The sequence below is a fragment of the Ambystoma mexicanum genome, chromosome 1q (assembly GCF_040938575.1).
Source record: "Ambystoma mexicanum isolate Mex_15411 chromosome 1q, UKY_AmexF1_1, whole genome shotgun sequence".
NCBI lineage: Eukaryota > Metazoa > Chordata > Amphibia > Caudata > Ambystomatidae > Ambystoma > Ambystoma mexicanum.
The window spans coordinates 634,373,831-634,396,813 of NC_090922.1; the positions used below are offsets into that span (position 1 = coordinate 634,373,831).

The 22,983-nt window shown below is 48.9% G+C and overlaps 1 protein-coding gene across 2 annotated transcripts in view; it reads right to left on the reverse strand.

The window, feature by feature from the left end:
* ABCD3 (ATP binding cassette subfamily D member 3) overlaps positions 1 to 22,983 on the reverse strand; it is a 949,084-nt gene that overhangs the window by 199,526 nt on the left and 726,575 nt on the right. For both annotated transcript variants that reach the window (XM_069641211.1, XM_069641209.1), the window contains 3 exons: positions 16,070 to 16,135; positions 15,886 to 15,975; positions 8,537 to 8,656 (listed from right to left, as the gene is read on the reverse strand). In XM_069641211.1, coding sequence (XP_069497312.1) covers positions 8,537 to 8,656; positions 15,886 to 15,975; positions 16,070 to 16,135 — 276 coding nt within the window. The remainder of the gene's footprint in view (positions 1 to 8,536; positions 8,657 to 15,885; positions 15,976 to 16,069; positions 16,136 to 22,983) is intronic.

The following is a 22,983-nucleotide window of genomic DNA, read 5'->3' on the forward strand; positions in this document are numbered from 1 at the left end:
AAGACATTCTCCTCATCACCCTGTCTATGTCCTCAGTGCTCCATTCTCTGGAACAAGGGATGACAACCTCCTGTTGAGGTTCATCTTCTAATCCCATATCGTAAGGAGTGGGTGGGATGAGCCTGGGTGTAGTGACAGGGACAGGGGTCTTAGATTTGTCTTTATCTGACAACCTGTGTTTGTCCTTGTGTACCTGGGGTGCAGAAGTTGAATGTGTAGATTTTCCTGCTATTTGTCCCCTTTCCCGTGAGTGGAAGAGTTTTTCCCTGACGGTTTGGCCTTTTCGGAATCTTTCAACGCCTGGCGCCGAGATTCAGGGTTACTCCCTCTCTCTTGAGTGCACACGTCGGGCTGCCGGAGCCGACTTTGGGTGTGCGGCTTGGGGATGTAGGTTGGATTCGTCTTCTGACGAACGTACCTGTGTTACTGTAGGGAGCGAGGCACTCTTGGCAACTGTGGACGGTTGCCGTGTGTCGTGCGGCGATCTCGACCTGGAACGTCCAGAGGACACCGATTCGGTGGACCGCTCTCTTTGTGCCTTTTTCTTCCGTGAACTCGACACACGTGTCGAATCTCGGTTGGCCTTAGTGTTCTTAGGTGTAGAAGAAGATTGGGTAGCGCTCGTGTCGCCGGGTGTGTTCCCCATAACTGCCCTGCCGGACAATCCTCCGAGGTAGGGGACTAGTGCTTGGGTGTCTTTCGACAACCCTGTACCCTCGCCATCCGAAAGGGTGGTGTCGCTGCCATCACTGAAGGCACCCACCGCTTCCATGGCCTTGAGCTGCCTGGCGTAGTAGGCCCAACGTTTGGTGGAGTGGTCCTTGAGCATTTTTGCTTTAAAAAGCCTGCACGCTCTGCAGTTAGCTTCGGGGTGGTCCCTCGGCGAGCAGAGATTACAGGTGGCGTGTTTGTCAACCCAAGGGTACTTGCGGTTGCACTTGGGGCAAAATCTAAATGGAGTACTCTCCATATGTCACCTTATGGCAGAGGGCTAGTGTGTGTAGGAAAATAAAGAGTAGAGTATGTTTCCACCCCCCACTCTCCCTACTTGCAGGGCCGAGGCCAGATGCCTTCCGAGGCCCAGGCCGAGGCCGGAGGCCTTCCGAGGCCCAAAGTCCATCGTGCAGCTCTCAACGGTTGTTTGTTCTTTGGACTGGCGTCGATCTTCGATGTCTCGACGTAGGAGTGAAAGAACGGGGAAATTAATATTGATTTTTGGCAAAATGGCTTAAAGCCAGGGAACTCCGCGCAATGCTTCCGACAAGTATGGCGGAAAAAAACAATCCGAGGGTCCTACACGCGTGAGGGATCATGGGTACAGTGGATGTCACACTAGGGATAGTATTACTGGCATGCCCTGTGTCGACGCCCATTTTCGAGTTTCGAAAAACAAACTAATACTCTGCAGCTTCCACTAGATGTCGGCCTATGCACAGCATGTTATCTAAGCAGATTCCACAAGCCTCAGAAATATATATGACTTTCTGTGCAGGTGTGCTGCCACTAGTGCGAGCACCTTGGTGAACACTGTGCCAAGGCAATACCAAATGGGAGTACCTTGAACTGGTAGTGTACTCCCGCCATCTTGAAACACAGGTATTTTCTGTGCGCAGGGTGCATTGAAATATTAAAGTATGCATCTTTCCTGTCCAATGTCGCCATGAAGTCCCCCCGTTTTCACAGTGGAATCACCTCCTGAAGCGTGGTCATGCAAAACCTTTGTGGTTTCACATATTTGTTCGCAGGGCGCAGATCTAGTACTCTGTGCATGGTTAGGTTTTTTTCGGCACAAGCAAGTATGGTAAATAGATACCCTGGTCTACCTGGTTTGCCGGGACGATTTCTATTGCATCCTCCTCAGCAGTATGGCGGTTTCTGAAGCAACTGGATGCAGTAGCCGCCTACCACTGTGGACAACACCCACTTGTCCGATGTTATCCCTTCCCATGCGTGGGTGAATTTACTGATTCAGCCTTCTACTGGAGTGGCATGGGAGGGGACCTGAAACTGCGTGTCATTGTTTGGGAGGGGCTGAGTCTCTCAGGTGAGGTTCAGCCTCTGCCTCCGATTCCCCCTCCAATAGCTGGATGAGGTACCTTGGCCTTGAGACTCGTTCCAGGACGAGAGCTGTCCTCACTGAGAGTAGCCCTGAGAAAAGTTGTCCACTCTACCCCGAAATCTCTTCGAGTTTGGCAAACCTCATTGGGAATAAGGTCTGTTAGTCAGCTGCCCAAGGCACAAAAGTGTCATACTCGCCCTTGGCACTTTTAGGGCGTCATTTACGCCCTTACCAAATAGTACATTTGGCTCTATTGGAATGTTCAGGAGGGTTGCTGGGGTCTCTAGATTAAACCCTGACTGCCTAAACCAGGCATGCCGCTTAATGAGCGTCCCTTCCACTATGATGCGTCCTGCGTTGTCTGCTCCATGAAGGTTGTTTTTCAGGATGCAGCTTGAGAATTGGCTGCCTTCTGAAACAGTCTTAAGTAGTTGGGCCTTTAGTGGTTCTGGGACGGCTTTTGGTTGTTCCAGGTCGTCCCATTTGTGGCAGCCGTAACAAGCTAACAGAGTTGTATTGTTAGCGATTATTGTCTGCTACGCTCCAGAGGAAGCTACTTCCCTACCAAATGTATACATCTTTTTACTCTCCATGTCTGGCGGGGCTTCTGCTGATGCCAGGGGAGTGCGTGCCCTTGTTCTGGTGGTGGTAACTACCAGAGAATCTGGTCTGAGATGGCCCCTAATGCATAAGGGGTCACTAGGCGCGGGCCTGAACAGCTTTTCTATCCTTGGGATGACCGCCCTTGTAAGATTAGGTGTTGTCAGCGATGGTTGAATACATCTCTGGACTGACTGCAGGAGAGGTATGCATTGTGTGGCTGCCTTCTTGCCCCCCAGGATGTCTTCCACAAAGTCCTTATCGACTTGTGACTCCTGAGGGCCAATGTTGAAATGTTGTGCCGCCTTCAGTAACAATTTGTTGTACTGTAGTTGGTCAACTGGCGTGTCAGCAACCAGCTGGTCCTGATGGTCTGGTGACTACTATGTAGATGTCGTCATCATCGGTCCCCCCGAGACCCTGCTTGGTCATCAGAATCAGTGTCTTGAGATGGGTCTTTGCACTGAGCGGCATCTTGGGATGCCGAGGCTGGAATGCCTAGAGCAGAGGTGCTTGGCTGTGGCTCAAGGAGAGACTTCTTGGCAGTGGGTGACTCTGCTGATGTCCCTGGGTGTGAGGCATCTGTAAGTACCGTTATTTGTTTGGTGTGTTTGTCCATGAGGTCCACGAAACAGGACATTCTCACTAAAATGATATTAAATTGTTGTCGATTAATAGGACATTCTAGTGGGAAGGCTGAGCTGACGGGGCCCTGGAAGGGGTTGACATCTTTAGTCGGGGTGGGCTTTGAGGGAGTGCTATCCTTATGGCGCATAGCCCCAGAGAGGGTGTCTAAGGGAGTAGAAAACTGTCTGGTTGACCTTGGGTGTTAAGGGCGTTGAAATTCTATGTTTTTTTGGCAACCTTGCTTTTAGTAGAGAAGCACTAACGTGTTTTTTAATTAGCGCTTGTATTTCCGGTGCTTTTTTAAGAGACGCTGAGGTGTCTTTCGACACCCGTTATTCAGCGCGCAAACGGAGGGCCTTTTTATATGCAGTGTCTGAACCGACCTTTGCTTTCAGTTTTCAGGAACTGTCATTAGGCAAAAGCATGCGCGATGGCCCAGAGGACAGTGAGGAACCCGAGGTTTTATCTGCGGTCACTGCATGGGCCTCGATGCTAGACTGTTTCATAGAGTCGCCCGTGCGGTAGGTCTTTAGCATAATCTGTTGTGTGTGCCATGACCGCCAGGTGTCTTCGCCTTCACAGGACCACCGGCCTGCTTCACAGAGTCAGGGGCCTGCACTAGGGGTCCCGACGTATTCCCAATCGCCCTTGGCATCACTCATGACTCCGTAACTGCCCTCGCTGGAGTCTTCCGTCACATCTATGGAAGCCTAAGCCTGCATGGCGTGAGCGGCTCAGCGTTTCGTCCGCCGATCCTTTAGGGTTTTAGGCCGAAAAAGTTGACAGAATTTTTCAGCGTGATCCCTCGGGAGACAGTGGTTGCACACTCGGTGCGTGTCTTTCCACAGGAATTTACGGTGGCAGAAGGGACAAAATTTCAATGGGGTTTTTTGTCCATTATATTGTAACAGGGCAGTTGGGCGGAAATAGAAGAAAGGGGATAATGAGATAAACATTCTCTAAAAGGTGTCAGTATAGGGAACCTGTCTCCCTAATGTAATGGACTGAAGCCCGAAAAGGGCCGTAAGGCCGAGTCAGGGCGTCAAAGCCATGGGTGTTCGTCAAGAACCATCGAGTGGATGAGCAGTCGTGCAGCGAGGCGAACAATAAAGGAAAGGAAGAAATTCTTCCATTATAACTTTAGTAAATCAAAGGCATCAGCCTGGAAGAGAACTCTACAATTGCGACCGACTTCGATGGCGGAACAAAACAATCTGAGGCACCTCGACGCGTGAATGACCATAGCTACAGTACACGTCACACTGGGGATAGTATTACTAATCATGTCATGTCGACGTCAGTTTGAGTTTTCGAAAACACATCTTGTAATCCTATGCGACTTCCACTAGATGTCAGACTATGCAGAGCATGTGATTTAAGCAGATCCACAAGCTCCAGAAATATATATATATATATATATATAACACGGATGCCTACTGTGATGAATCTGAGGATATTATACCTTCTTCCCTAGGGGAAAACCTTTCCCATGGGGCTACGGTGGCGCGTCCACAGTACGATAATCCACCTGGGGTGGTGCACCGAGGTAGGATTGCATGGGGAGGGAAGTCCCCTATCTAATTGGGGACAATTGTTCTCAGAGAATGTGGTACTCATCCCCCTTAATACAGAGTCACCTCCCAGATAACCAATTATGCCCCCCCCCCTTTGTAGGCCGAAACAATATACTCTGTTGCATGGTTACAGACTAACATACTTGAAAACCCTCACCTATTAGATTATCCCGAGTGTCCTGCCATTTGATGACAAGGTTGCCTTAGAAGCTTCCCCTTCAACGCGTCTCATTGGTCCCACAAGAGATCCTGAAGCAGTCTGAGACCGAAGTAGGTCTGACATGCTTCTAGAGAAATAAAATCGCCAACAACATAATAGCCACTGAAGTGACCTCATGCCCACCTGAGACCCTGGCACTAGAAAGACGCAAGTGGCCATGAGGCCCACGAGGCCCAGGAAGGCTGGGGTTGGGATGAGAGACTGGTTCTGGAAGATGCTGACCATCTGAATAACGTTTGAGACCCTGTCCTCAGGGGAAGGCCTTATCCAAGCAGGGTATGATTTATCGAGCTCTTGCTCTGAAGAAAGTACTTACCTCCAGGAAAAGATTTGACAAATATATGTTTAGCTGGGACTTTTATCAGTCATTTACGATTTTTGAGCTCTCTGAAGCCGTTGGCTTGAGAGCTGTAGCTTTAAGGTAGGGGTCTGCAAAATGTGGCTCACCAGATGTCTTGGATTACAACTCCCATGATCCCTCAAAATTGACTATGCTGGCTAGGGTTCATTTGAGTTGTCTAAAACATCTGGAGAGCCAAAGGTTGCAGACCTCTGCTTTAAGGCTTAAACGCATAATGTTGCAGATCTTGTCACAATAAAAAATGGGTGTAAGTATACTATGCACTAACATCTATTCCACCCAATGTTTTAAAAGGGAAGCTTGTGGGTTTAATCAGTCTATACGTTATTATGTTATTAGAACATTTACGTTAACAAAGAAAATACTCCTGTAACTCAAGTCCGCCACTGGACAACGAAGGCTTCACAAATCACATTTTATTTATACATTAGAGTATTTCTTGAAACAGTTGGGTTCAACCATTTATTACATGTGTGAGAGTATTCTTAAGCATCACCATTCACTAAAATCTTATATCAATGCTTTGATGTGCTTTCCAAATAAACTTAACATGATCTTGACCTCTCATAACATCGCTTTAAAATAAGTTTCAGAAAAATGACGGTTAAACTACTTACAAATCGAAACATCTCAAATACAAAATATTCTTGCTAGCTGCTTTCTAGGTGAAATACATGCCCACCATTAGTTTATCAATCTAAAAGAAATATTTAGAGCAAACTTGTAGTCTTTCATGCCAATGGTTTTTTAAAAATATATCGGCCTTTAGCTGTATAACTGCTTCTAAATCGTTCACGTCAGCTCTTTTAGAGTGCAGGCTAGTTTGCATTATTTTATGTGCAGCGGTACCTAGTTTTTGCAATTAAAATTACCTCAGGCCTAAACCATCTCATTAAAAAAGACACTGCTAATCTTCAGACAAGCTGTTTTAACACCACATATGCAAACACCTGCCTGTCGTTTTCAAAGCTGCTACCTCAATTATAGATGCAGAAAAAAAACATCCAATTCTCATACTTCAAAACTGAAAGGAACCCATCTTACTTTAGACACAGGTAGAACAGAACCTCATGCTGTAAATTCAGACCCGGGACAAACGTAATCATAAGCCATGCCCCCGTCTTTATAATAGAAAAGCATTATAAATCTTGTGCAGAACCTTCGTGCTACATTAAATTAATGCGACACACCAATGACCTGGGACTCCCAACTAGGCCTTTATCTGCTGCCACTAATTAGCGGCTCCTGCATTCCACACAACCCTTTCGGCTCAGCCTCTCCCTCTGCCAGGCGTCTGAACCTTCAGTGTCGTCCCGTTTTTCAGAATCTTCTCCAAAATAATGTATACCCTGTATCTCCAGATCTTTTACTCGGAATGAAAGTGTTATAGTTTACTTATCCCAGGCGATCGTGTCTAGCGCGATTTGAAAAAGGACCAATCAAAATGGAAATAATTACTGTAGCACATGGTAGTTTGGCATGCAATCTTTTGAGGCGTGACTGGGGCATCCATCTAAATTAACTACACAATGCAGTATTTCATCTTGCATCTTGTGGAACACTGCTATGGCCTTTTCTGTCCGTTTTGCAAAAGTCAGCAATATGCATCGTCTAGCTGACTAGCTCTGCTGCCTGGCGTGCCTTTGAGTGGAGGGATAAAAGCATTCCAGGTTAACCAAGTGTGTTCGTAATGCAGCCTGATTTGATAACATGGGCCTTTCGCAGTCACAATGTGTTCTGCTCTCAGTAAACAATTATACTCCAATATGCATCCACATATCATACAATCAATAAGATTCAAAGTGCTACATGCAGTGAACCAGGGTACACAATGTGTACACACCACCAGCCATTCGCTAGTGATAAATGACTCTTGGAGAGTAAGAAATGATGTGCTGTTCGTATGTGGAGAACTGAAGTAGCGAATACGTTTTTATGGCTGCCTAGTAGCTTGTAATTTGAACGTTCCACCCGAGCAGTGAAGAATGAGGTTATATGTGCTTCTAACCAACGTCTCGGCGGTTTTTAAGTGTGAATGTGCTAATCCTGCTGTTTAAATGAGGCTCGTTAGTCCATCTTTGAGTTGCATATAAATTCACATATGTCTTTTACATCTAAATTTTACTCGGGTGTGATATGCACTTCTGATGTTAAAACAGGGAGTTAGGGGGCCTAGATGTCTTGTTCTACCTCAACGAAACAAAGATACACAACAATCTACATTGTTGGCCCGTAGGACCCTTCCCAGGACAGAAAGGGATGCAATGGAATGAAATGTGATATGGAATAATTCTTCGGCAATGGTCGCGTGATCCGAATCCCTGAAAGGAGTTGTCTGTTCCATATAAAACTGCATGGCATCCTAAGATGCAGAGAATCAGGTAGGGGTTAAACAGGCAGAAGGATTTCCTTAGGACACATGCATACACATCTTAAAAAGGGGCGTGTGGAGGGATAATTTGTGGATGCTGAGTGCCGAGCAATACAGGTCAAAATCTATTTGAAATGTATAAATCTCATAGCAATGAAGGGGTTAAGGTAGAGATCGAACACAATCTGTACTAGAGAAGGGATAGTGCAGAGTTCCACTTTGTCAGCATGCATGCAGGTAAGGTTGTCAAAGAGCAATTAGTTCATCAAGTCTGCAGCTCACTTATTTTCCCAGTTGAAGCAATAGTACCCACCTATGTTGCTTTGCATGCAAGTAGATGTAACCCACAAAGCACCTCGAGTCCAGAGAGAGCGCGCACAATACATTACAAAAGCAGAAGACTATGCCACCGAGGTGTAGGGTCCTGAACTGAGGGGTGATGGTGCAAGAGTCCGAAAAACGGACACATTAATGATTCATTTTTATAAAATCACTAGATCATTTGATCGGTATGAATAGGCTGCAGTGATAAAAAAGTAGTAATTACAAGGATCCTGCATGAAGCCACTGTTCAGAAAACCAGCCAAGGAGGAGATGGCAACCCTACTGGTAGTGAAACAAGAAATACTGCAATTATGGAGACACCACACACGTTTCAGATGCACCTTCTATCAGCAAGTTAACTTAAAATGTAAGTAAAATTAACATATGTAAAAAGACCTACTGCCATCCTCTGTTTTTCCCCTCCACTGAGTACATCCATCCAGTCTTGCACTATGTCCCAGCCTCCTTCACGGTCCAGGATTTGGCCCAACTGAACATTATCCAGGTATTCTTTCAACACCTGCCATAAATAATGTTCACTGTTAATATAATGAACACGAATGAAGCACATCAATGCACATTTTTACTATAATGAAGCATGCCACTCTCCCATCATGACGACAAGGGGCTGCTTGAAGAATTCACACATTCTCCAAACGGCATTTGAACAAGGTTAACATGTTAAAGCTTGGCTGCCTGTGTAGGTATTGTCATGGTTAGTGTCCAATGAGACTGCATTGTGTGGGATGAATGGTTATCAGATTAGTGAACATTTCTACATATTCAGCTTCACATTTTACCTTTTTATTCTACAGGTGGAGGACGCAATGAGTAGTTCAGACAAAAACCAAGTATTGCAATATGTCCTTCCATAGCAGGAAAGACCAGTACATCTTACTATACTGCTGGACCTCAGTGCTGAGCCGCGAAATCCAGATCAAATATCTGCTCATTACAGCCCAGGGGTCAGGTGGGGGTGGGAATTAAAGACCCACTACACTTTATTGGAACACTGCATTTAAGAAAGCAGTGGTCTGCCACCTGCATCTTTCCAAAAGTTTTGGTGTGCAACACCCATGATCTCTCACCATTGACTGTGATGGTAAGGGCTGATGGGAGATGCTGCTAAAACAGCTCCCTTTTGGGATAGGGTTAAGAATAATCGGCATATGGTTGGCGCTCTACTGCAGTGGCACAGAGAAGCTAAAAGAAAACCATGGGATGAAATTATCGAATAATACCCAGTAAGTAAATAAAATGGGTTCTGTGTGATTTGGTCAAGATTGTTTTTCCAAATTCGAATTGAGTCTTTTAAAAATGTTTTTACATTTGGCCCTGCAGTCATGGACTCCCTTGCCCTGACTTCCCCCTATCTTAATCACCACGATGACTCACCGCAACACACATTTTCGGCCAAATTCGATTAAAAAAAACCAACGAATTAAACAAAATCTCCTACGTTGTAATCTTCTTATCCCCAAAACATGTATGTGTCCGCATTGAACAAGTTACTTTCTTACCTGGTAACGTTCTTTCGATGGGATGGTCCGACGACGTATTCCATATCTATGACAGTAATCACCACAGCTGTGCTGCTTCGGAAACTTTTTCGGCGTCTGCGTCCTGCGTCGATGACGTCGCTGCGCCGCCGTCGAGGACCTCCTCCGACGTCCGACGTCATCCGATGTGATAAGTAGGACGCACGACGCCAGTAGCCTCAGTTGTAGTTTTTTCCCCCAGAACGTGTGACAATAGTCAACTGCCAGTCCGACACAAAGCCTTGCGGAACGTAAGCTGCAAACGCAACAGAAATTCTGCAGCGGGGAAGGCAGGGCGGGAGCGATATGGAATACGTCGTCGGACCATCCCATCGAAAGAACGTTACCAGGTAAGAAAGTAACTTGTTCTTCGAGGGGATTGGGTCCTCCGACGTATTCCATATCTATGACAGACTCCCAAAGCAGTACCAAATCAAGGAGGAGGGAAAGAATTTAGAAACAAAATTTAGAATAGCCAATCAAATAGCAGAGCAAAGGACCGCCTTGCCAAAGGCCAGATCCTGCCCTCTGATGGAATCGAGGGAATAATGCCGCACAAATGTATGCACTGAAGCCCAGGTGGCAGCATCACAGATGTTGCGAATAGGAACACCCCTCTGCAGGGCAGTAGATGCAGCCAAGCCCCTGGTAGAATGGGCCCGCAAGCCAGCCGGAGGGTCCTTGCCCGCCAAGCGGTAACACTCCGAGATGGCCAAAATAATCCAGCGGGACAAAGTCTGTTTCGTCACAGCTTGCCCCAAGCGCTTACCAGCGTAACCAATAAAGAGTTGATCGTCCACTCTGACCCGGGACATGCGAGAAACATAAAGGCTCAAAGCTCTCCTAGGATCAAGCCTATGGAGCCTCTCCTCTTCCTTACCAGGATGCGGAGGAGGATAGAATGCCGGAAGAACAATCTTCTGGGCCAAATGAAATTCCGTCACTACCTTCGGAAGAAAAGAAGGACGAACTCGAAGGACAACCCTGTCCTTGTGAAATACAGTGAAGGGTGGCTTAACAGAAAGTGCCTGTAACTCACTCACTCTGCGAGCGGAAGTAACCGCAACTAAAAACACAGTTTTCAAAGTCAACAGCCTCAAAGGGCAAGAATGTAACGGCTCAAACGGAGCACCCATAAGAAACCTAAGAACAAGGTTCAAATCCCAACCGGGCACCAGGAAAGGCGACGGAGGGAACACATTAGTGAGCCCTTTCAGAAACTGTGAAATTAAAGGGATTTTAAAGTAAGAACATTCTTCAGATGAGCGCTTAAAGATGGACAGCGCCGCCAGGTAACCCTTAACGGTACCCACTTGCAAGCCCCTGTGGGCCAAAGAAAGCAAAAAGGACAGAACCATGGGGATGTCACATGCAAAAGGATCCACATTCTGAACTCTGCACCAGTCGCAGAACTAACGGCAACGGTACAGAGACTTAGTTGCGGGCCTTCGGGCCGAAAGCAACACCTCCATCACGTCTTCAGGGAGGTCCCAATCCTTATACCTCAACCTTTCAGAAGCCAAGCGTGAAGGTTGAGGGATCCGACCTCTGGATGGAGAACCTGACCCCCCTCCCGTGAGAGCAGATCGTCTCGGTAGGGAAGACGACGTGGAGGGCAGATGGACAAGTCGAGAAGGTCCGGGTACCACGTCCTCCGAGCCCACGCCGGAGCAATGAGGATCATCCGGGAACCGAACTTCCGTAACCTCCGCAGCACTTGCGGGATGACGGGGACCGGAGGAAACGCGTACAGCAGCGGGAACGACCACTCCACCACGAACGCGTCACCTAAGGCTCCTTTTGGAGGAAATTCCCGCGAGCAAAACCTTTCGCACTTCCGGTTGACACTGGAGGCAAAGAGATCCACTTGAGGGGTCCCCCAAAGGGCGAAGATCTCCAGGAGAATCTCCTGAGCCAACTCCCACTCGTGAGAGATCGTGCACTGCCTGCTCAGAGCGTCCGCCGTCACGTTCTCGACTCCGGCCAGATGAACTGCCGAGATCGAAACTTCCTGCTGGATGGCCCAGAACTCGAGCTGCATCGCCTCCCTGCACAGAGGAAGTGACCCTGCCCCCCCCTTTTTGTTGAGGTAGTGCATGGCCACTGTGTTGTCCGTCAGGATCAGGACATTCTTCCCTCGCACAGTCGGCAGAAAAGCCCTCAGGGCTAGCCTGACGGCCCTCAGCTCCAACAGATTGATATGGAGTCTGGACTCCGACGGAGACCAACGACCGCTGACTGTCAGCCCGTTGGCATGAGCTCCCCATCCCGTGAGGGATGCATCCGACACGATCGTCACCTCCGGCCAGGGAAGCCAAAACGGAGCCCCCTTCATCAAGTTGCCTTCGACGGCCCACCACAGAAGGTCCCGGGCGACCGAGGGCGGCACCTGAATCGGGTCCGACATCCTGCCGGAGGACTGCGACCATTGCATCTTGAGTGCCCACTGCAAAGATCTCATTCGCAGGCGAGCCTCTGGCACCAGAAGAATGCAGGACGCCATGAGGCCGAGCAACCTCAAGAACTCGAACGCTGGGAGCGTCTGGGCATGCTGAAACTTGCGCACCATCTGCTGAATGTGAAGAGCCCTCACCTGGGGAGGAAAACACTGCCCCAGGGAAGTGTCGAGCACTGCTCCGATGTACTGGAGCCTCTGCGTTGGCGTCAAATGGGACTTCTTTAAATTGAGGGAGAAGCCCAGCCTGTGAAGGGAGTGGCAGGCGACGGACAGATGATCCAGGACCTGCTCGGGAGAGCTCCCCCTGATCAACCAATCGTCCAGGTAGGGGTAGACGTGAATCCCCCCTTGCCTGAGATGCGCTGCCACCACCACCATGAGCTTGGTGAAAACCCTCGGGGCGGAGGTCAAACCGAACGGCAGGACCCGAAACTGAAAGTGCGAGTCGCCAACCGCGAACCTCAGGTACTTCTTGTGCTTGGGATGGATCGGCACATGGAAGTAAGCATCCTTGAGGTCGAGTGACACCAACCAGTCCTGAAGCTGAAGGGCCTGGAGGACTTGAGAGAGAGTAACCATCTTGAACTTGTCCTTCCTGAGGAGTTTGTTCAAACCGCGCAAGTCCATGATGGGTCTCAATCCCCCGTCTTTCTTGGAAATCAAAAAATAAGGGGAATACCATCCCTTGTTCCTCTCCGCTACAGGCACCAGTTCTATGGCGCCTTTCTCCAGCAGGGCTTGAATTTCCTGCGCAAGGAGCGGATCCGGACACTTCAAAGAGAGGTTCCCCGGTGGATTGTCGCGAGGCCTGTGCCGAAAGGGAAGACAGTAGCCGTGGGTTATGATCTCCAGAACCCACACATCCGAAGTAATGGCACGCCACTCTACAAGATGCTGCGCCAGCCTTCCCCCAACCGGCGAACCATGGGACAAGGCCTCATGACTGAGTAGGAGCGGCTGCGGCGTTACCCGAGGGCAAAGAGGCAACTGCCCGAGCGGCCTTGGCACCACGGGTACCCTGTCGTCCACCTCTGGTACCCCTGCGTTGGCCCCTTTGACTGCCAGCTCCTCTCGCTCTACCAAAGGACGAGTAATAGCGAAAGGAGCCACCCCTCCACTGCTGTCCCCTAGGACGAAAAGGCAGAGGTTGGCGAACTGCAGCGCCCAACGACTTCGCTGCAGCTTTTGAGGTCTGCAACCTCTCAAGGCTCTCGTCAGCCTTGCTGCCAAAAAGATGTTCACCATCAAAGGGCATGTTGAGGAGCCGGGACTGCACATCAGGAGCAAACCCCGACTTCCGCAACCACGCAAACCTGCGTATCACGGTGCTCGCCGCCATGGACCTACTGACGCATTCAGCTAAGTCCAAACCCGACTGAACGGACTCACACATGGCATCCTTACCATCCTGGACCAAAGCAAGGAAACCATCCCGTTCGTCCCCTTCGGGAATATGTTCAGCCGCTAACGCAACACAGTTCCACAGAGTGTGCGTGAAACGTGACAAGGCACAAATGGAGTTGGCCGCCTGAAGCGCCATACCACCAGAAGAAAACACCTTCTTCGCCCAGCCATCAAAACGTTTGTCGTCCCTATCAGGAGGGATGGTAGGGTACGACGCCTGCTTTGCCGGGGCCGTGGCCGCCTGCACCACCAAACTTTCCGGAGTGGGGTGCCTGGTCAAGTAGCAGGGGTCGCCACTGGCTGGACGGTATTTCCGCGACAAGGATCTGCCCACTGCCGGGAGACTCTCCGGAGCAGTCCAAGCCGCCGCCACCCTACGCTGTAAAGCCATATGGAATGGCAGAACCGGGTCAGATGGGGGACCAACATCAAGGATGTCCGTCAGATCATCCTGCACAAACTCCCCTGGGGGAGCAGACCATCCCAGATACTCAGACACCCTAGCCATAAGGCGCCGGTATGAGGAATCGGCATGGGAGCCAGGCTCAGGCCGACCAAATTCCACCTCCGGAGAGGTGTCCAGACCACTAGCATCATGCAGCGACTGCCTCAATTCGTCAAATTGACTATGGCCCGAGACAATGTCATCCGGCACCTGACCAGGAACCAGGCCAACCGAATCCTCATCCGCCTCCGAAATATAATCCAAGTGGTGGAAAGGCACCTGAGAGTGCCTGCTCTTAGCCAGAGCCTTCCTAGGGGGTACACCCGAGACACGGGGCACCTCCGACACGAAAGGCGTCGATGGCGTCGAGCGAATCGGCGCCGCCGTCGAGAAAACCGGCAACGGCGCCGAGAGGATCGGCGTCGACGTCGAGGAAATCGGCGTCGACGTCGAGGAAATCGGCGTCGACGTCGAGGAAATCGGCGTCGACGTCGAGGAAATCGGCGTCGACGTCGAGGAAATCGGCGTCGACGTCAGATGCAGCGCCTCCAATATCGGCGGCGTCGACACAGCCCTCGAAGCCGGAGCCCCGAGCGTGTCCCTCGACGACCTGAACGTCGACGGCTTCGACGACTTCCTCGGAGCCGGAGCCTCGAGAAAGCCTGTCGACGCCCTCGACGCCTCAGACGTCGATGTCTTCCTCGAAGACATCACAGGTGCACACGGTCTCGATCGCGTCGAGGACCGGGACCTGGAACGGGTACGGCGAGAACGAGCCTCCTTGTCCGAACGGGACCTCTCCCGTGACTCGTGCCGACCACTCTTGCGAGCGGCGTCTCTCGACCTCACACGGCCGACCCCACTCGGGGGCGCGGACGGTTGAGTACCCTGCGACTCAAGAATCGCCAACATTTTCTTCCCGAAGGAAGCCCATTCCTCCGGCGTCGCACGGCTGGTGGGATAACCGACGTGCCGGGCAGAGTCCTCGGAAGAGGACCTGGAAGGCGACCGGTGACGGCGCTTCCGAGAACGCCTCGAAGAGGCAGAGGAGTGGCGAGACCGACTCCTAGAAGAAGACCGACGAGACCTCCGACGATGACGCGGAGAGTCACCCCTCGAATCATCCGTCGAAAGCCCCGCCGACTTCGACTTCCGGGGCTTGGACACCCGACCTACCGACAATTTCTTCTTACGTTCGCGTAAGGCCTTGGAAGTGAGCGACAGGCAGTCGACACAGTCATCCGTGTCGTGGGCCTCCCCGAGGCACCAGAGGCAGGCGTCGTGCGAGTCAGTCACCGACATCTTGGACCCACACACCCCGCACTTCTTGAAGCCCGGACGCGGGGTTGAAGACGAAGTGGAAGACATCGCTGCGAAGGAATATTCACAAACGAACAGGCTCGAAGAACCAGAAAGAACAGAACTCCAAAGAGTCGAGGCTAGAACCGAGAAACACGAAGCAACACGTTCGCGGAAAAAACGGAACTGAGGCTACTGGCGTCGTGCGTCCTACTTATCACATCGGATGACGTCGGACGTCGGAGGAGGTCCTCGACGGCGGCGCAGCGACGTCATCGACGCAGGACGCAGACGCCGAAAAAGTTTCCGAAGCAGCACAGCTGTGGTGATTACTGTCATAGATATGGAATACGTCGGAGGACCCAATCCCCTCGAAATCATTTTTTAGTGTTTTTCTGGCCCATCTAATATTGAAAATCTCATTCAATATAGGGACACTCACGTTGCCTATGACCTTCACGAAGTAGGAGTGGTGGATGTGTTCTCCTCAACTCTTAAATCACAAGGTCAAAGCTTGGATCGCATGCTGTAAATCGAGGAGGCACTAAACCCAAAGACGAGAAATGAACTTGACTGGCAAATAGCATATATGTAACCTTTCTTACCAGATCAGAAATTCCTTTCTTCCTCTGGTCTTCCACTGTATCTGGATAAATCACTTGGTCTCGAAGTGTACCCAAAGTCATGTATGGCCTCTGTTGGAGAAAATATCAACAGGCAGCTATAATTGATTTCCATTCAAATCAGTGACACTATGGACAGTAGACATGCAATTACCACAAGTAGTACCTGAGGCACATAAAATAGTTTTCCTCTTTCAGGTTTGGTTAGACGTCCGCCAAACAGGGGCCAGAGCTGTAGAAACAGAATATTGTTTAGAGTGAAAACATTCCAATGTAAATATCCTGAATGTGAATGCAGAATCACTTCCTACCATTATGCTCTAGAACAGATTTCTATAGAGGAAAAAAGGGGCATGATTATTCATGGTAGCCTATACTTTGCAATTGTGTAACTATTTCACAATTTGCTTGCCATCACAACAAATGCGCAACACATTAATTAAAAACAAACTCTTAGGTTGACAACATTCCGAGCAGCTTCAGTGCAACATCAATTCAAAGCTTAAAAACCTGTTCCTTATTGTGGCAGTTTTATATGACAATGCATTACTTACCGTAAAAGCATTTCTGATGGTTGTATCTGCTTAGATTCACATGCTGTGCACAGTCCGACATCCAGTGGTCACTGCGGAGTATTGCATTTTGTTTTTCGTAGTCGAAAAGGGGACGTCGACAAGGCGAGTCTGTAACACTATCCCTATAGTGACGTGCGTTGTACCCACAATCCCTCACGCGTCGAGGTCCCTCTGTTTGTATTTTTTTCTGCCCTGAGGGAGCCTTCTATACGTGAGTGAGTACAGAAAAGAGAGAGATGTAGAAAGGTGTCTATGTTCCTTCCATCCGAGCGGGGAGGAAGGGTGGGCGCATGTGAATCTAAGCAGATACAACCATCAGAAATGCTTTTACGGTAAGTAATGCATTGTCTTCTGATGTTTGTTAATCTGCTTAGAATCACATGCTGTGCATAGACTAGCAAGCAGTACCCGGAGTTGGCGGTGGGTTATGAGAAGGAACAGTAGAGAAAATATGTCTTAATACTGCCTGTCCCACCTGGGAGTCAGATCTAGAGTGTGCATCTAGACAGTAGTGTTTTGTGTGGGATGTTTTTACCCATGCATCCAAGCCCTACAAGAAAACTGTGCAGTACTGGCATGGAAAACATCATGATGGCCAGAACTCCCCAGGGAGTGCACAGGGAAAACATGAAGAATAGGCTGCCACCCATTTTTGCCTATGTTGTGAGCACAGGAGGGCACTGCCTAAAACCACCATTGGGCTACACACACAGTAGCCTGAAACCATTGGGAATGGCAATGCTGATTGTCAAAAAAAGCAACCCAGCACTGTGGGGAATTCATTTTCTTAATCCCAAAAATGGTTGCATTACCAGTACTCACCACTATCAGAAAGCCAGCGTTTTAAAACCACCAGACTTTGGTGTAAAACTGAACAAATGAAACAAAACCAGACCAAAGACTTGCTAAGAGGTGGATACAATGTAAAACTATATTCTGAAATGACGTGAAGGAAGTAATTATTTAATGTATATGTAAAAATTGTAAGTGATTTAAACTGGGAACAAAAAGTGACATGTAGCTGAAAACTGGCTTAGTGAAACTGGATTCTGCCTGACAACTACCCCCGACAGGAGAAACCTGTTCAGCCACTCTTCCCAGGCTTAGCTGCATCCTGCTGCCCCTTGCCAAAATAAGTTGTCACCTCTCTGATTAGATTAGGGGTGGAGCACCTGGGAACTGGAAGGAACAGAACAATGCAACTCCCTTGACTCAGGCAAATGTTATATTGGGGGCGTCGTAAAGTGGCTTCCTCTTAGGGGAACTGGGAGGGACAGTGCCTCTGCTAGCAGCTGAGCTTGGGGGAAGTGGATAAACCAGTTATTCCACCCTGTGATGTGGGAAGCCACACCCCTTTTTGACTAGGGCATAATTTTAAAAAGATAGATAACTCATAGTGCGGACTTGTCAGAATTATATAAGTAATATCATTATTTTTGTGATTTTTCTGTGAACATTTTGAGAGGCGTTAGGACCCTGTGGTGTATTCTGGGGGGTTGCTAGCGGAAAATAGGGTCTCACCCCAAATGTCTGCATGTTAAAAATCTGACACTTCATCAATTAATGTCCATACTCCTTGCGCACATGTGTGTAATTTTGGGTAAATGTCCGATATTGCAAAACCAGTTAAAAAGCGCAAAATGTTGTCATTTTTGAATGCAAGCCCCCAGGAAGATCAGAGGCGGACAAGCATGGACCATAAGGAATATATAATGTGCACATGTAATTTCAACAAATTGTATATCTGGGAAAGATGTATTTGAATCAAATATAGATTTGTGGGCAAACTGACCAGGGGAGGATCCTCTGACCCATAAACAGACCTCATCATGATGACAATCCATTTCCTTCCCCCAATCATGGGAGAAGGGAGAATTGGGCCAATGACAAGTAGAGAGGGGCAGGCTTAGCTAGGCCCAGGCACACACCCATTTCCAAAACACATAAAAAGACTGCTGGGACAGGTAGAGACATTCAATTCCATTTGCTGCGGAGCATGCTGACCGACGTCTTCACATCCAGAGATCCAGACTTCAAATCCATCAATCTCCAAAGACCAGAACTTTACTTCAGAACGTAAAGCAAGGGCCTAAACCCACAAACTGAGAACTCTTCTCAGCAGGCCGCAGCATCCTTAAAATCATTTGCAAACTATTCCACAACCGGGCGAGCTGTTTGAATTCTTTGGCCAAGAACAATTGCCAGAGACCAGACCAGAGATCCAGAGTGACCCAGACCGCTGTGAGCAGAACCAGAGAGCTGACCCAGATCACTGAAGTGCCGAGACCAGAACCTGACCAGATCTGTGACGAGGCCTAGTTCAAATTTATATTGTGAGTACCTAGCAGAACTGTGCAGAACCAATCTCTTAGTTAAAATAATCTAATCCAAACTATTTTAACCTAAGTAGAACTGCCTCCTAGAAATTGTGTCATCTGTCATTTTTAAAGCTGCACAACTGTCACCTGTCAATTCTGAAGCTGCAAGCTGTCACCTGTCATTTTGAGTTTACTTTAAATCCGAAAAACTACCTTTATTTAATCGTCCATATCTCTGGAACCGTTTGGGCTAGGAACCGACTTCCTACTCCTTATACTTTTTCGGCAATCACGATTTACGCACTCGCGAAATTTACCGCGATTTGCGATTTTGGCTCAATTTCTCCACTTGCCAAAATAGCAGCTCCATTCTTTCTTTTATTAAAATCCGTTTGCAACTTGGTAATAACTCATAGAGCATTGCTAAAGTGAGCCTGAACTAATACCAACACGCATCTCCCACTCACCCTGAATCTCTAGAGGGAATTAAAATCAGTTGGCACATTTTCCCATCCATTGCCATCACATTTAAAAAGCATTTTGGGCCTGTGTTTCAAACTCCTACCTGTTTCCTCGAAGCTTGCTGGGGGGGAACTGAATTTCGTATTGTATTTGATTGCATTCCTGAGAACTGTGTGCTCCTCTTTCCATCTCCTTCCATTTCTTACATTGCATAGGGGAGGGGGGTGAATTGCCAGAGAAAAAGTGATTATCTTATCTTTTGCTAAAATCATATCAAGTATTTCTGTACTGCATTTTATTTCTCATTGCTTTTCCCTTGAAATCCTAAAAGTATTTTTGCTATTTTATCCATCCTATACTAACTCCTCATGGATTATAAAGAAGTGTGCTAGTGTCAGATTACCCATTGTTGATCAACATCATATGTCTAAGTGTACTATCAGATATTAATTTATTATAAAAGTGTGACATACAAAACAAACCTACTTCTTGGGTCAGGAGGTTTCTAAGAGGGGGGTGTTATACAAGGGTTGTCATCCAGAGTACTGAACTGATTATAAAAATACATCAATAAGGGTTTTCCTCAGCATCCCAGACTAGGCATTGACTTAGCTGTAGTGTTGATTGAATATCGTTTACAAAAGTGGGGGCTCGGAGCCGGGGTATTCTGGGTTAGATTTACCATTTGTGCAGATTAAACAGATTTCTGGCCTTGCAGAAGGAGTACCAAGAAGGTTTGGACTCCCTTCTGCAAAGCCAGAAAAAGCTGGAGCAACAACTGGACTTCAACAGGGCATGCACAGAGCAGGTAGCCACCCTACACATTCGATTAGACAGAGAGAAAGAGGAAAGCAATAAATTGATTCTGAAAGACCTGGATACCCAGGCAGAGTTTGATCAGGAGCGCCAGAAAGCTGGTGCCTTCCAAAGGCAAAGGGACGACCTGGCGGCACAGATGCAGGCTCTTAGTCAGGAAAGGGATACCTTAGGCCAGGAAGTCTGCCACTTAAAAAGGAAAATGTAAGAAAACACCTGGCCCTCCAGGGACTGGGTGACCTCCAAAAAGAACACCAGAACTTGTTAGAGCACACCAGGAGGGTGGAGGATGCTCTGGCAAGAAATGATCAGGCCAAAAGGGACACAGCTCAGGGGGTAACCCTCCTGCAGCAGAGACTGGCCCAGTACTCCAGGACCAATCAGGAGGCACAGAGAGAAAATGAGGCTCTCTGTCAGCACAATCATAGGCTCCAGCAACAGGTAGCGATGCAGGAGAGACAGAGTCTAGTAAGGCCTTAACTGAGTAACTGAAAGCACAGGCTCTTGCAATGCAACAGGAAGCAGGGGAGGATAGAGATGAGGTTCGCTGGAAAAGAGAAACTCCTGAGCATAACCTCAGGAGCCCTAGTACCAGAGGCCTTCATCTCTCCCAGTCCCTGGACTCTGCCACCCCCATGTCCCCTGGCGCACATGAGCCCAGGGCCACGGGGATGGCAGATTACTATCCAGCTAGAAGTATGGGGCTCATAGGCCAGTACCTCCCAGGAATGGATGTGCGGGTATCCGGGTATGGGCACCCAAGCACAGTGCAATTTAGTGGGGAACCCCAGGAGAGTAGGCCCATTAAGGGCATCCTGAAAACCTCTGCCCAGTTAGGTCAGTAGGGGGGATACCCAGCAAATCCTGGTAGCAAGGAGGGATCTGAAGACTCCTCTGAGTGTCACAGGAGACCAGGTCCCCACATTCTGCCAGCCATTCCTGGCTCGCAGAATCCGGGAAAACCTGGAAGATCAGACGGGCACCTCTGGGAGCAGTGCTTCTGAGTCAGAGGATGAATGGACCAGGTTTACCCGAACCAAAAAGGCCAATAAGGCAAAAAGGGCCTTGCTTAAGGACCCATTGAAACAAATAAAGGCAATCAGGAGTGTCATCACTCCTTATCATAAGAACGCCAAGTATTCCGTTTGGGAACACTTGGAGCTCTATGAGCAAATGGAGACTTTCCATTTGAAGGACAGCAGTAGCTGCATCCAGTACGTCAAATGGACATTCTCCCCAGAATACTCCAGTTTCTTTGTGGGGCTGGAGGACCAAAATCATTTAAGATGGTCCACCTATAAGGCGGCCATCTTGAAACATTTTTCTGTTCGCAGAAATCCTCAAGAGGCTCGCAAGGCAGCCTATAATTTGCAATGTGGGGAGGATCAGGCCCCACAAGAGTTTGTGCAAGAATTAAAACGTGCTTTTGCGCAGACCACCAGAAGGGTGCGCACGGATAGCAGAGAATTTATCAATAAGTTTTTCCATGCCTTACCCAAATACATAATGACGTAGCTCGTGAGAGATTTTCAAGAGAAAAGATCTTTAGACTGGGTCATTGAACAGGCTACCCGGATCTATGAGGTGGAGAAGCCTATGGAAAATAAAAATAACGCGCCGAAAAACCCCAAAACCAACAGCACCCCTGCTGCTGCCAAGGTGGCAGAAGTAAAGGTAGCCCCCGTTTTAGATTTGGAGATGGGGGGCCTAAAAACCTGCCTGCACCAAATAATTCACAGCCAAGAAGGCCCTCGGGCCAGTCACAGACAGGGAGTCGAGGAGGTAATCCCACAAATGGGGTCACCCGCCCGCCTGACTATGCAAGTCCCCGCTACAAGGGAAACTGACCAATCCTGGGTTATGTGTGGACTCCTCCAGCCCAAGGGGGGGGGATCCAGCCAAGCACCTGACCCGGGGAACTTCCCTCCCAACTTCCCCCAGGAGGGCAGAAATTCACCAAATCCTGGGCAGAACTTTTTCCCCAGGTATCCACCCAATTTCCAGCTCCAAAATCATTCATCCTTCTTTCCCCAATTCCCTGAGCCCAGACAACCTAATCCGGGAGAGGGGAGGCCAAGGGTGGAGGGGTACCAAAATCTTCCCAACCAGGGGTACTACCAGAGAAGGGATAGCTACCCTTCCCGGGATCAGCCCAGGGGAGAAAATAGAGCCCCATAGCAGTCTGAGCGGGTTTCACAACTTGAGCGCCAGGTCCAAAATATGGCACGAGATCTGGGTCACATACTGAGGGCCCAACAGAACCCTCAGATGAGCATGCCACCGCAGAATGCCCCAAACTCTGGACCTGGTGCTCCAGAACAATGACGGGGCAGCACCCCGATAACCCACCGGTTCCCAGGGAGGAGGCACAAGGGGAAAGGGGGTGTAAAGCCTTGGAGGAAGCTTCCTTCCCAACTTGTAAACAGCCCCTGGAAAACCAGGAACCGGAAACAAAATCTCCTGCCCCTGAAAGCCTGCCTCCCAAGGAGCAGAGGGGGGGTAGGAGAAACAAAGGACCCAAACAGACCCACTTTGTGGAGGAGGTACAGGTCTTCCAATTTGAGGGAGAGGGATCCTCAGAAGACCCTGGGAAAAGGATCTTCTCCTTCAGAGATAGGGGAACTCCTCCCAAGGAAAAATGGGTCCCAAGGGATTCCAATCCAGACTGGGGAGATGTGGAGACTGAGCTACCGCCGCCCATCATCTCATCCCAGAACCGACAATACCGAAATCCCCTGGTTCAAACCCATCCTGGTGACTGCCTCCAAAAAGGGGGGGGTGGACCAGAACCAGAACCAGGGGAACCCACAATGGCTCTGATCTCCAGTTGCCAACTTTTTCTTTCAGATTCCCAAGACTCTCCACAGAATCCTGCCCAAATCTCTTCTCCCGCCATGTCCAAAACCAGA